A 12,949-nucleotide genomic window follows, 5' to 3' on the forward strand; every position below is an offset into this window, starting at 1 on the left:
CTTGTCGATGAGTGCAGGGCACTAGTCGACGAGTCGCAGGCAGGCACTAGTCGACGAGTAAAACCAGTAGCCAATGCGAGTTTCCTACCCAGGTGACTAGTCGACGAGTGCAGGGGACTCGTCGATGAGTGGTCTCATGCCCAGCGCCATAAGCTAGAAAATGGCTAGTTTCTCATGGGAATTGCTTCCAATGGCTAGTAGGGGTTTTTTTGGCTGTAATTACAAGTCCATAGACTTGTTTAACATGGTTTTTGATTATTATTACAAGTTCATAGTGAAAAATATCCTTCAATACAAAACCTAGGCACTTTGCATCCTTGTTCATTCATTCACAAGTGCTCAAGTTCTCTTTTGCTCATTTATCTTGTTTGATTCAATCCTTGAGAGAGTTATGTGAGGTTTGATTTGTATTTGCAATCAGCTCAATAAGGAGCATTCTCTTTGTAAATCATCTTCTTGGTGTAAAGGTTCTTTGTGAACCATTGTTGGTGAATGTTCTTTGTGAACTGAAGGCTCTTTGTAAGCTGGTAGGGATTTGTTCCTGAGTGTAGGGTTGTGTACCTGAGGTGTAAGGCTTGCTCCGCCGGTGAATGAGTGTTATAGTGGATTGTGGAATGGTGTGGACGTAGGTTTGGTGCCGAACCACGTTAAATCTCCAGTGTTAAGTTCTCTTCCCTTCACTCTTTATTTTATCTTGTGCATGATTTATTTTGTGTATATTGTGATATAATTGCTTGCAATCTTGCCAAGTATTTTATTTTAGAGAAAAATACGAATTCTGCGAAAAGAGTCCATTCACTCTCCTTTGACTCTATATTCTCCCAGGTGGGATGATTAACAATATCTTTAGGCTAAGAGATAATAAATGTTATTAGTGTGTATGCTCCCTAACTAGCCTTAATAGAAAATCTGAAAAGATAATGTTGGGAAGATATGGATAGTGTTATACAACTGATACTAAGGTTTAAAAAACATTCCTAGAAGTTGATTTGATTGGACAAATTGGAAAGGATAACAAAGGTTATGAGAGGATACATGGAGGCTACGGATGGAGATAAAAATGAGTCCGGTTGATATGATTTTAGATTTTGCCATGTCTTACGATCTTGTTATCATGAATACTTGCTTTAATAAAACAGAAGAATACTTGATAACCTTCATCTTTGGACAAAATATAAACCAAATAGATTTTTTTTTAACTAGGAAGGGAGATTGTTTATCGTGTAAGGATTGTAAAGTTATCACAGGGAAAAGCTTGATACACAATGTAGAGTTTTAATATTAGATATTTGTACAAAGAACTGGAAGAGAAAAAGCAACATTAATCAATGCAAGAAGATTAGGTGGTGGAGTCCGAAGGGAGAAAATATAGTAAGATTTGAAGATAAAATGATCAAAGAGAGTGATTGAACAATAGGTGATAAAGTAGATGTGAACATTGTGGAATAGAATGGCTAGCTCAATTAGAAAGATGACAAAAGAGGTTTTAGGTGAATCCAATGGAAGATTCTTAGCTTGTGAAAAAGGATGGTGGTGGGATCAAGATGTCCAAAAAGTGATAAAAAGACAAAAATAATTTGGTATAAAACCTGGTAAAATTGTAGAGGAACTTTGAAAAGTATAAAGAGACAAGAAATGAGGTAAAAGGGTCACCAATGAAGCTAAACATAGAGCTTAGAATAATTTATATGTTAGACTAGATACAAAGAAAAAGGGGGCATAGAAACATTTATAAACTAGCTATAGCCAGAGAAAGAAAGTGCAAAGATTTCGGTAATGTGAAATGTATGAAGGATGACAATGACAATGTCTTGGTAAAAGAAGATGTAAAAGAGTGGTGGTGAAGATACTTTAATAAGTTGTTTAAACCTAGAAGTGACAAATGAGGAAAAGACTAAAATTATGAGATTTATTCGCAAAATTAATGTTACTGAAGTTAATATGGCTTTAGAAAAGATGACAAGTGGGAAATTTATAGGACTAGATAACATCCAAATTGAAGTTTGGAAATGTTTAGGAGATAAAGGAAGTATATGGTTAACTAATCTATTAAACACTTAAAAAACCAAGAAAATGTTGGAGGAATGGAGGAAGAGCATGTTTATGCCTATACACAAAAACAATGGTGATATTCAAAATTGTAATAGCTATCGCGAAATTAAACTTATGAGTCATAAAATGAAGTTGTGGGAAAAGGCAATTCAAAATAGAGTAAGAATGGAAATGTGGGTCTCAAAGAATCAATTTGGTTTTATGCTTAGGAGATCGACAACAAAAGCTATTTATCTTATAAGAAGATTAGTGGAAAAGTTCAGGGAAAAGGAAAGGGACTTGAATATGGTTTTTATTAACTTAGAGAAAGTATATAATAGAGTACCTAGGGAAGTTCTATGGTGAGTTCTAGAAAAGAAAGGGAGCATGTAGTAGATATACAGATGTCATTAAGGATACTTATGATAGAGTAACAACTAGCATTAGGACTACTAGAGGAGAGTCTCAAGAATTTCCAATCACAAAAGGTGTACATCAAGGTTCTATTTTGAACCCCTATTTGTTTGCTTCAGTGATTGTTGAGCTCACTAGGAATATCTAGAATAAGATCCCATATGGTTTGCAGATAATATTATTTTGAGCGATGAAAGTAGGAGTGGTAGAATCTAAGTTAGAACTATGGACAGCAACTTTAGAGTCTAGAGGTTTTAGGGCAAGTAGAAATGAGACAGAATATATAAAATGTAATTCAGTCATTAAAGGAAGAATATTGAAGATAAAATTAAACTTGATAATCAATCAATGGTACTAGTGGATATTTATATCTTGTATCTTTATGTAAGCATAAGGAGAAATTGAAGAGGACGTGGTACATAGAGTTGAAGTAGGTTGTGTAAAATTGAGGAGTGCTTTGGGTATTGCTGTGTGATTGTAGAATACCATTAAAATTAAAAGGAAAGTTCTATAGGATGACTATAAGACCAGCCATACTATATGGATCAGAGTGCCGACTGCTGAGCAACTAAGGAACAACATGTTTAAAAAGTAAAAGCTTCTAAAATGCAAATATTAAGGTGGATAAGCTGTATAACATTAAAGGATAAATTAAGGAATGAACATATTCACAATAAATTGGCACAACACCAATAAAGGATAAGATAAAGGAGGGATGGGTGAAATGGTTTGTGCATTTTAAACGAAAGCCAAGTTGTGCACCATTGAGGATGAGTGAGCTAATTATCGTTTTTTGGATTATGCACCGGGTTTCCACGTGTCTGTTTTACGGTCCACGTGACTAATCCCATGCCCCTTGAAGCCGACCCCACAACTCCAAAGGGAGGTAAATTCCAGGAATCCAGGGGCAGAAACGAACCCGAGAGGGTTTGAACACCAGACCTCGTGAGAGGCACTCCCGCAGCCCGCACTACCACCTGAACCACACCCTGAGGTAGCTAATTATTGTTAATGGTACTAGAAGGGGTAGGGGTGGACCTAAAATAACTTGGAATGAGGTAGTGAGGAGGGATTTAAAAGCTCTTAAGTTAGTCGAGGAAAATGTACTCGATCGCGTGAACTGGGGGAAAAGGACTTATTTAGCCAACCCACACATAGTGGGAATTAAGGCTTGCTGCTGCTGCTGTTGTTTGTAATTTTCCATAGATGCATAGGGGTGACTTTAATGTAGTTAGATTCTTGTCAAGAAAATAATGTGGGAGTTTTTCTTCTAGCAAGCAGTTTTTTGATAGCTTCATTTTGGAAGTGTGATCTGAGAGATATTCTGTTGCAGATTGCTTTGTTTACTTGGCAAGTATTTTTTTTTTGGGTGGTGGTTTTTTTTTTTTTTGGGGGGGGGGGGGGGGGGTGTTGGGGAAAGGTAGCTGGTCCTCTAGATCGATTTTTGTTTTGACCTATGAGTGGGAGGATGAATTTCCTGCTCGCGCTCATGAGATCCTAGCTAGATCTATTCATTTTCCTGTTTGGTTGGAGCCTAGAAAGGTCAGATGGGGTCCTACTCCTTTTCGGTTTGAGAATATGACGGATTCAATGGTTTTCATAATTACGTTATGTAGAAATGGAGTAGTTGTGACGCTGATGGTTGGGAGGGTTCTCGATTTATGAAGAAGCTATTAGGGATTAAAGAGGTGTTAAAAAACTAGAACGTAAAGGTGTTTGGAGATGTTAGAGTGAAAAAAAAAGTGAGTATTTTGAGCGTGCTGGATTTGAAAGAGATTGTGGAGGGGCTTTGAGGTGAGGGGAGAGTTGAGCAAGTAAGTTTGAAGAATGAGTTCGTGTGTGTACTTCTAAAGGAGGTTAGGAGTTGGAGTCTAAAAACTAAGCTTAAATGGGTAAGGGGATCTAACTCAAAATTTTTTCATAATGTGCGAGATAAGCAAATGACGTGTAATTATATAAAAAAAATGAAGTTGAGGACTTGGGGAAATTTTTGACTGATGTCAGGATGATAGCAAAATAGGTCACTGATTTCTTTAAAAAATTGTTTACGAATGAAGATTTTGCAAGGCCAATGTTGAGGGTTTGGAGGGGAGTCCTATTCCGGTACACAATGTCTTGCGTGGCTAGGCCTTTTTGAGCAGTAGGAGGTGAGGCAGTAGTGTTTAGTCTAGAGAGGGATAAGGCTCTCGGGCTGGATGGGTTAGCCTAACTTTTTATTTTTTTAATTTTTTTTAGGAGTGCGAGGAAGTGGTGAAGGTTTGATTAGTTTTTTTTTTTTTTTTTAAATAAGTTTCATGGTAATGGAAAATTAGGGAAGACTGCTAATTCTACCCTCATTTATCTTAGTGCCTAAGAAGAGTAGATTGACTAGGTATTGCAATTTTGGCATAGTTTATATAAGATCATCACTAAGGTTCTTGCTAATAGCTTGAGTTCTGTACTTAGTGATAATATTTCTCTTTCTCGAAGTGCTTCTCTGGGAGGAAGGTAGATTCTGGGTGCCATTTTGATTGCTAATGAGGTGCTGGAAGATGTTCTTCATGGAAAGAAGCAACTGTGTTCAAATTAGATTTTGAGTAGAGGCTTAAATAGAGTCAGTTGGGAGCTGATGGATAGGATACTTGGAAGGAAAGGGTTTGGAGTTAGGTGGAGGAATTGGATAGGTGGTGTTTATCTTATGCTTATTTTTCTATCATAATTAATGGGCAGCCTGAAGAATGGGTTAGATCATCTAGAGGGTTTAGGCAAGGGAATCCTTTATCCATGCTCTTATTTGGCTTTGCAGTGGATCTGTGGATGCGTTAGCAGCAGGATGATAGATAGTGTTGTGGTTATGGGGGTTGTGAGGGCTATTGACTTAGGTAGGAAGTGATAGTGTCTCATTTGTGGTTCGCTGATGACACCATTACTTTCATGACCATGTAGACTTTTTTGTTAGCATCTTCACTATACTCCAGATTTTTGAGAGGGCCTTTGATCTTAAGAGTTAATTTGAGGAAGAGTGGTGTTGGCTGGTTAATCTTAGTTCTGAGAGGATTTTGGAGGTAACTTCCCTAGATGGGTGGGGGGTTTTGGATTTGCCTTTGACCTATGCAGGAGTCCCTTTGGGTGGAAAGCCACATTCTTAAATATTTTTGGGGTCCAGTGGTGGCCAAGGTAGTTAAGCAGTTGGATGGCTCAAAAGGAGCATTTTTCTCTTCAGGTGGAAGAATTACCCTTGCCAACCTTTCTCCTGTTCCTCTCTATCTTTTTTATCTCTTTTTGGAATTCAGGGTGGGGTGGCTCAAAAGCTTGAGAGGGTTATTAGAGAAAGTGTAGGGGAAAGGTAAAGATGTTAAGAGTTTGTGGAGGCGTGCTCTGTGCAGTGTTATGGGGAATTTGACTAGAAAGGAATAACAGAATTTTTCCTGGAGTCTTTGGGACAGGTGTGGTGTTTCGCTTTGCTTTGGGCTTATAGTGCAAGCTGTTTTTAGGGCTGCTCTTTTCCGGATGTCAACCTTGAATGGGTAGCTTTATAAAGTTCTTTTTGATTTCTTTTCTCTGTTTTCATGAGTGAGGACTTCTATTATCTTATATATATACACGTGTGTATGTATCTATGTATGTAGGTACATATGTATGGTGTCTAATCTTGAGAGACAGCTGCAAAAAGCCAGAAGCACAGATGTAATGGTGTAAATAAATTGCTTCCCTATTTTTAATTGCAGTTTTGATGCAGCAAAACAGAGGGAGAGGTGACAAAATTACTTAAAAGGTTAAATAGTTGAATGTGATTACAACAGCTATTTCAGAAAATATAGTTCTAAATTTTTTAGCTAGGCCAAGATATTTGTACAGGTGCACACTCTTGGCTCTGATTTTATGGGCTAAAATGTTGGTTTATGTAAAAATGCAAGATATGCTTTAGAACATGAGCAAAGTTTTGAAATTTTGTAGATATATAAAATGTTTGACACTTCGTATCCTACTTTTAAAAGGTCTCTTGGTAAGGAAGAGGTGCTTAATTTAGTGTTGCAAGACTGCCCTTTCAATAGACAAAAATGGAGCTATCTGCATATCATTCTGTGTGCTGAAGTCTCACTACATTAGTGTGTCTCGGGACCCTGTGGAGAGTACAAAACTAGAAGGCCTGTTTTGGGTTTAGTAGTTATAGGTATGATGATAAGCTCTTTTAGAACCTAATCCACCCATCAGTAATTATCTTATGGAATAGATCAGTTTGTTTCCTTGGGTGCTGCTAATGAATTTCATTAATGTCTCAAACCCTTGTTCTGAACAAGATTAAAATCCCATGAACAATTCATTCCATCATAGGGAAAGCTCAATTCATGCTATAAGAAAGAAAAAAGAAGGGGGGAAGGAGGGAGGGAATATAAACTCTGTAATCTTTCCTTAATCTTCTGATTTCATCATCATTTTCCCCAGCTATTTGTTGAAATTCAAATGCAATTTTAAAAAGCTTGGAGAAGCAGGGAAAATTTTCAAAACATCTGCCACCACTCTTTTAAGTGGCTTTGGACATACTATTCATCCTGTCATTTGTGTTCAAGGAGGATGTAGCTTTTTGCCAATATATTTGCCTACTTGGAATTCTTCAGCTTTTCTCTTGCTTGTAGACATGAATCCTCTTTCAGATTGATGCAGATTCTGGCCAACCATCTGGTTGAAATGCAAAAAATTTTAAAGAATTTGAAGAGTTGAATTGAGAAAATATAAAAAAAATCTGTGGGCACTCTTTTAAGTCAGTGGCTCTGGACATACTAATATTGTGACAGTCATTTGTGTTGAAGGGATTAGCTTTTTGACAATAGATCTGAGATTTTTTCCGTGCTCTTTCTTGCATGAAGATGAAGTGTGAATTCAGATTGGCAGTAATTTTCCTTGCTCTTGTTCAATCGGGTAAATGAGAATGAAACAGGAGGAGAGGAACGAGGGGAAATTAGGCAGCTAGATGAAGTCGCAGCAAAGTTTCATAACGTGCTTCGTTATACGAGATTTGTGCTAATTGCTAGAACGTTGAATATGTACTGCAGTAGTAATTTATGATTAGGGACTTGATGAATTTGAAAACTCTGAAGCAATTATACACTGTAGCCTGATTAAGTGAATTGATGTGCACTATGTGTTCAGCACTTTGGAAGAATCTATTTTAGGACCAGAGAGGAAACTAAATAAACAAAAAAAAATTGAAAAGGGCGTTTTTCAGGTCTTGGAAATACAAAATTGTCCTTAGGAAAATTGGGACTATTTTTGGCCTAGTAAAAGTGAGTGCAATGCTAACCTGCTTGTACACGTCTGAAAGAGAGAGAGAGAGAGAGAGAGAGAGAGAGGCCTGAAGAAATGCATCATGAAAATGTGCCTTTGATGCTGCTTTATACAGAATGAAGCTTGCATGAATCTAGTTGGGGCTTTTGATGCTGCTTTTTCAATGTATTTTTATGCAACAGAGTAACATTGGTTGATCTTTACCTTTGCCATTGGGTCGCACCTTTCTTGTTGACAGTTTTGTTGGTCATGAAGGTCCCTGTTTTATGTTTTTGGTGAACTTGTATGTCAATGGTTTCTTTATATCATTTTTCTTGGATTTTTTTTCCTATGGGGGAGATTTTGTTCATCTCTGCGGCTCTGCCTTTGACTGCATTTTTGTGCTGGCAGTCTATTGATCAGAGAAACCAGGCCCTGATATGCTAGTTTGTAATGGAGGAGAAATGATGAAGCGTAGGTACGAAAAATGTAGTTTTAGGTACACTACTACACTATCAATTATTGAAGCATTTAACCATTTTCGTGATATAATATTGGCAAATGCAATTAATGTTCGAACATTACATTCGTGAAGTAGTCTTTTGACTGAATTAAATCACTTTGACATGAGTTCTTGCTGGTTTTTTTTTTTTTTTGGAGTGGGGGTGTTTATTTGTGGCAAGAACTTAATGCTGTATTTGCTTTTGATTTTTAAGGTAATTTTTCAGTTTTAGCTTATAGTCAGTTACTTACATACTGCTTCTGTTTATTTTGTTTAGTTTCCTAATTTTTTTCTTCTACCTGGTCTTTGGTGAAGAAAACTAAATACTGAATAAGTTTTTTTTTTTTGCTATTTTAATGGTAGTTTTGAATTTAACTCTTATAGAATTGCGTACATGATGCTTCCTTTTTTTTTTTTTTTTAATGGGTCTATGTGTTAACCATGCCTTTAATGCTTCTTGACTAATATGTTGGGTCATCAATCTTGCAGCTTGCCTCCATTAAGGTTATTCGCAATAAACAGACTGGTTTATCTGAGGGTTATGGGTTTGTGGAGTTCTTTTCACATGCTACCGCCGAGAAGGTTCTTCAGACCTATACAAACATTCTGATGCCTAATACAGATCAGCGCTTCCGTCTAAACTGGGCAACATTTAGCACGGGTGATAAGCGTTCAGATAATGGTTCTGATCTTTCTATATTTGTAGGAGATTTAGCTTCAGATGTTACTGATAGCTTATTGCATGAAACATTTGCTAGTAGATATCCATCTGTCAAAGCTGCTAAAGTTGTCATTGATGCCAATACTGGCCGTTCTAAAGGTTATGGTTTTGTGAGATTCGAAGATGATAATGAGAGGACACAGGCCATGACTGAAATGCATGGTGCATATTGTTCAAGCAGGGCCATGCGCATTGGCGCTGCAACTCCTAGGAAATCGTCTGGATATCAACAACAATATTCACAAGGTAGCTAAATATCTACTTGCTCTGCATGTGCATCTGGTTGTTGTACACTTTATACTTTATTGGTTCTAGATTAATGGCATTATGTGGTCCTTGCTGTTAAGGTAGTTATTAAGGACTTGCCCACCTGTTTTTTGATGTCCTGAGAAGCATCTAAGTGCAATAACTAACTAAACATTTTGTTGCCTGTTGATTTATTGTATTATTTCTCCTTCCAAAGGAAATAAAAAAAAAAAACACAAAAGATTGAAAATTTTGCTTCCTGGGTGTGTTGTGGTGCACAGTAACATTAGATGCATACTTATATATGTGAGCGCTTTTGTTTGAATTTGATCATAAAATATATGCTATTTTTTTTTTTATTACAGACCTATATGTGATTGGTTTTGTTTGAATTAGGTCATAAAAGATGTGCTATTGCGTTTATTGTATAGTTTTATCCTCTTTTTTGTTTTTGAGCGGGTGTGTCAGTGTCTTTTTTTATTTTTGGATGGGCGGGGGATGTATGGATGGGTCACCAAGGGAACGGCTGCCCTTGGCATATTGCTCACCATGCACATTGGCGTTGCAACTCCTAGGAAGTTGTCTGGATATCAACAACAGTATTCACAAGGTAGTTGAAAATTTGATTGCTCTATGTATGCAACTGATTGATGTAAACTTTCCGCTTTATTGATTGATGAGTAATAGTTTTATGTGGTGATCCAGGTCCTCAACTATTACAGGTTAATGTTAAGGTAGTTGTTAAGGATTTGCCCACTTGTATTTTTATATCCTGAGAAGTGACTTAGTGCAATGATACACTAAACATTTTGTTTTGCTCTTTGATTTTATTGTAGTATTATTGGTTGATGAGTAGCATTTGGTCCTAAACAATGTGCTATGTTCCCCTGTTAGATTCAGTTTTGGCATATTGGTTTAAATGATTTTCTACTGCTTCAACTGCACTTCTATCTGCTAACAATTATGATTGCCTTTTGAACTGAGATTAGTCCCTTAAAATTCACAATTGATTGTTTAAAGCATGCCTGCTCACTTATCAAAAATAGATGATCCAACTCAAGGTTTCTATAATAGTAGCACGTAGCACGTCTCTGGTCCACACGTGTTGAATAAAAGGTGGGCCCCATTGGATTGGGAATCATACGATATTCTGACATCCTTGCTGTGAAATTTTGATTGGAAGAAATTTCAGACTTCAGCTTTGGACTAGTTGATTCTTGCTAGCATCAGCTGGTATGCAAGCGCAAGCAAGCAGTGTAATAAATATGTCCCTGGTGGGACTTTACTTCACTCTGTCAAATTCATGCTGATGATGTCTGTCATATAAGGTTTGAACTTCAAATTATTATAAATTGCATAAGCTCTCAACTGCATGGACATTTATTTCTACCGTCCATTTTGTCCATGAGATTTAATTTTGTTGCTGACTTTGCTGGTTCTTTTAGGTACAAAAGGGTTCTAGGTTTCACGCCTCTTTAACTAATTTACTTTACTATTATTCTGGTTGGGGAGTGAGATAGCTCTCTCCCCCCTTCCCACACACACATACACGCGTGCACACAAATAATAACAATGATAATAACAATAATTGCTTGTTACACTTTGGGTTGTGGAGGCAGTTCTTATAACTTCTGCACTTTAATCAATAATTGATTCAAGGCATTTCTCACATTTTCTTTAATTTACCTTGCGATTCATAGGTGGATATGCATCAAATGGTGTCTCAGGCCAAGGTGTCCAATCTGATGGGGATTCTACAAACACAACGGTGAGTCAACCAGCTTTCCCAGGGGATGTTAATTATTATGGACTCATTTCCCTTAGCTAACTTATGTTTGACCGTAGATATTTGTTGGAGGTCTTGATCCTAGTGTCACTGATGAAGATCTCAGGCAGCCATTCACCCAGTATGGTGAGGTAGTGTCTGTAAAAATACCTTCTGGAAAAGGATGTGGGTTTGTGCAGTTTGCTAACAGGTAGCCTGGGGTGCAGCACTGTTTTCTCCTTATCATGGATACTGCATGTAAGTTTTAACTTCTGGTATTTCTTTGCTTATTGCCCTTTTCTTGACAGAAATGATGCCGAAGAAGCACTGCAGAAATTGAATGGGACAATAATTGGAAAGCAAACAGTGCGGCTTTCTTGGGGTCGTAATCCAGCGAATAAGCAGGTAGCTCTGACCCCACTTTCATTTAAAAAAAGAAAAAAGAAGAGAAGAAAAGGAGAAACCTGAAAACAACACCTTCTATCCTGTTAGTTTTGTGCTATTGGGGTGAGTTGTAAGGAACTTGAGGAGGATGAGCGTCTCTAATGGCTACTGTAGATTTTACAATGCAGTTTGCTGGCAAACATATGTTTGGCTGGTCTGCGTGCATGCCTTTTGTGTGTGATTTTGTTGCACAGAACAGTTGCTATGGGAAGTTAAAGAACATAACATGTATGCTGTTGAATGGATTCTATTGTAGCTGAAAATTTTATAATGGCCATTAGATGCGTCATTGAACTCTGTAAAATACTTTAAAACTGAGTTGCAGTTAAAATAAGCAGCCATCTTATTTATGCTTTTCTTTTACCTTATTTCATCCCTAATCAATGCCTATGTGACTGCAGTTGAGAGCGGATTTTGGCAACCAGTGGAGTGGAGCATACTATGGAGGGCAGGTTTATGATGGTTATGGATATGCTCTGGCACCACCCCATGACCCAACAATGTATGCAGCAACCCCCATGACGTATGGGGCTTATCCTATGTATGGCAACCATCAACAGCAAGTCAGCTGAATGAGCTAGGAGAGACTACTAGTTTTAGCAAATAGACGTATCAGGCGCTGCAAAAAGGAAATTAGACACCACATTATAATGGGCACATTTGCCTCATTTCTCTGTAGTCTTATTTGGTTGTTTCTATAGAATTTTAATTAACCCCTCTGGCTGTGGAGTGGGAGCTGAATTTTGACAAACACCCGAAATAGTTGTCTTAGGCGATTCGAGATTAATTATTTTTTTAGATTTGAGGAAGTTAATGAGGAACTTCGCTTCTGAATATATGATCTTGCAAGTGGTGTTTGATAGATGGTGTGTCATAAAACAGGCACTTGGAACCTGCTTTACGTCCCGGGTTTGCATAATAAAACATGCCCAGCCTTTCTGTTTACGACTTTTATATACCTTCCTTGCACCACATAGCAATATGAATTGGCCGTGTTGATGACCAATCTCTCTCAAATTGGGTTACACAAGAATTTCCCACTTTGTACATAAGAATGGATATGTAAGAATGGAATGCAATGGAATGGAATTAATCTTTATAATTTTATAAATTTGTCATACAATTTTTCATTCCATTTCATCTTCAAATCATTTCATTTCCATGTGCCAAACATTGGGAGAATGGAATAGAAGGGAGTGGAATCAAATTTATTACTTGGTTTCATCATATTGTTTCATTCAAATTATCATTCAATTGATTTCATCATATTCCTTCTCTAGCTTACTTCATTTTGCATACCAAACATGACTTGAGTGGCATTTCTCACTCTCACATTTCTTTCTTTGCCTCTTATGATTTGAACTTGAAACCTCTAATAAATAGCCCTAACCACTAAAGTGATCATTTTGACCTTTTTATTTTTTATTTTTTATTTTTCTTTATGTATTCAAAAAATGGCACTCATCCTTTTGACATTTAAATGTATTGATACTTTGTAACATCTCTTTTAAAAATGGAAATTAGATGAATTGTTGTCCATTTTTAGAATTAACACCTAAATTATTAAAAAAAAAGAAGAAGA

General features: G+C 37.0%; 1 protein-coding gene across 1 annotated transcript in view; it reads left to right on the plus strand.

Annotated features, from left to right (window-relative positions):
* LOC131162067 (polyadenylate-binding protein RBP47-like) overlaps window positions 1-12,203 on the plus strand; it is a 35,548-nt gene extending 23,345 nt beyond the window's left edge. Inside the window, exons 2-6 of the mRNA XM_058118195.1 lie at window positions 8,681-9,158; window positions 10,859-10,926; window positions 11,004-11,134; window positions 11,232-11,328; window positions 11,769-12,203. Of these exons, the coding sequence (XP_057974178.1) occupies window positions 8,681-9,158; window positions 10,859-10,926; window positions 11,004-11,134; window positions 11,232-11,328; window positions 11,769-11,939 (945 nt within the window). The 3' untranslated portion in view covers window positions 11,940-12,203. The remainder of the gene's footprint in view (window positions 1-8,680; window positions 9,159-10,858; window positions 10,927-11,003; window positions 11,135-11,231; window positions 11,329-11,768) is intronic.
* Window positions 12,204-12,949: the final 746 nt, after the last annotated feature.

The sequence above is a fragment of the Malania oleifera genome, chromosome 8 (genome assembly GCF_029873635.1).
Source record: "Malania oleifera isolate guangnan ecotype guangnan chromosome 8, ASM2987363v1, whole genome shotgun sequence".
In the NCBI taxonomy this organism is placed as follows: domain Eukaryota; kingdom Viridiplantae; phylum Streptophyta; class Magnoliopsida; order Santalales; family Ximeniaceae; genus Malania; species Malania oleifera.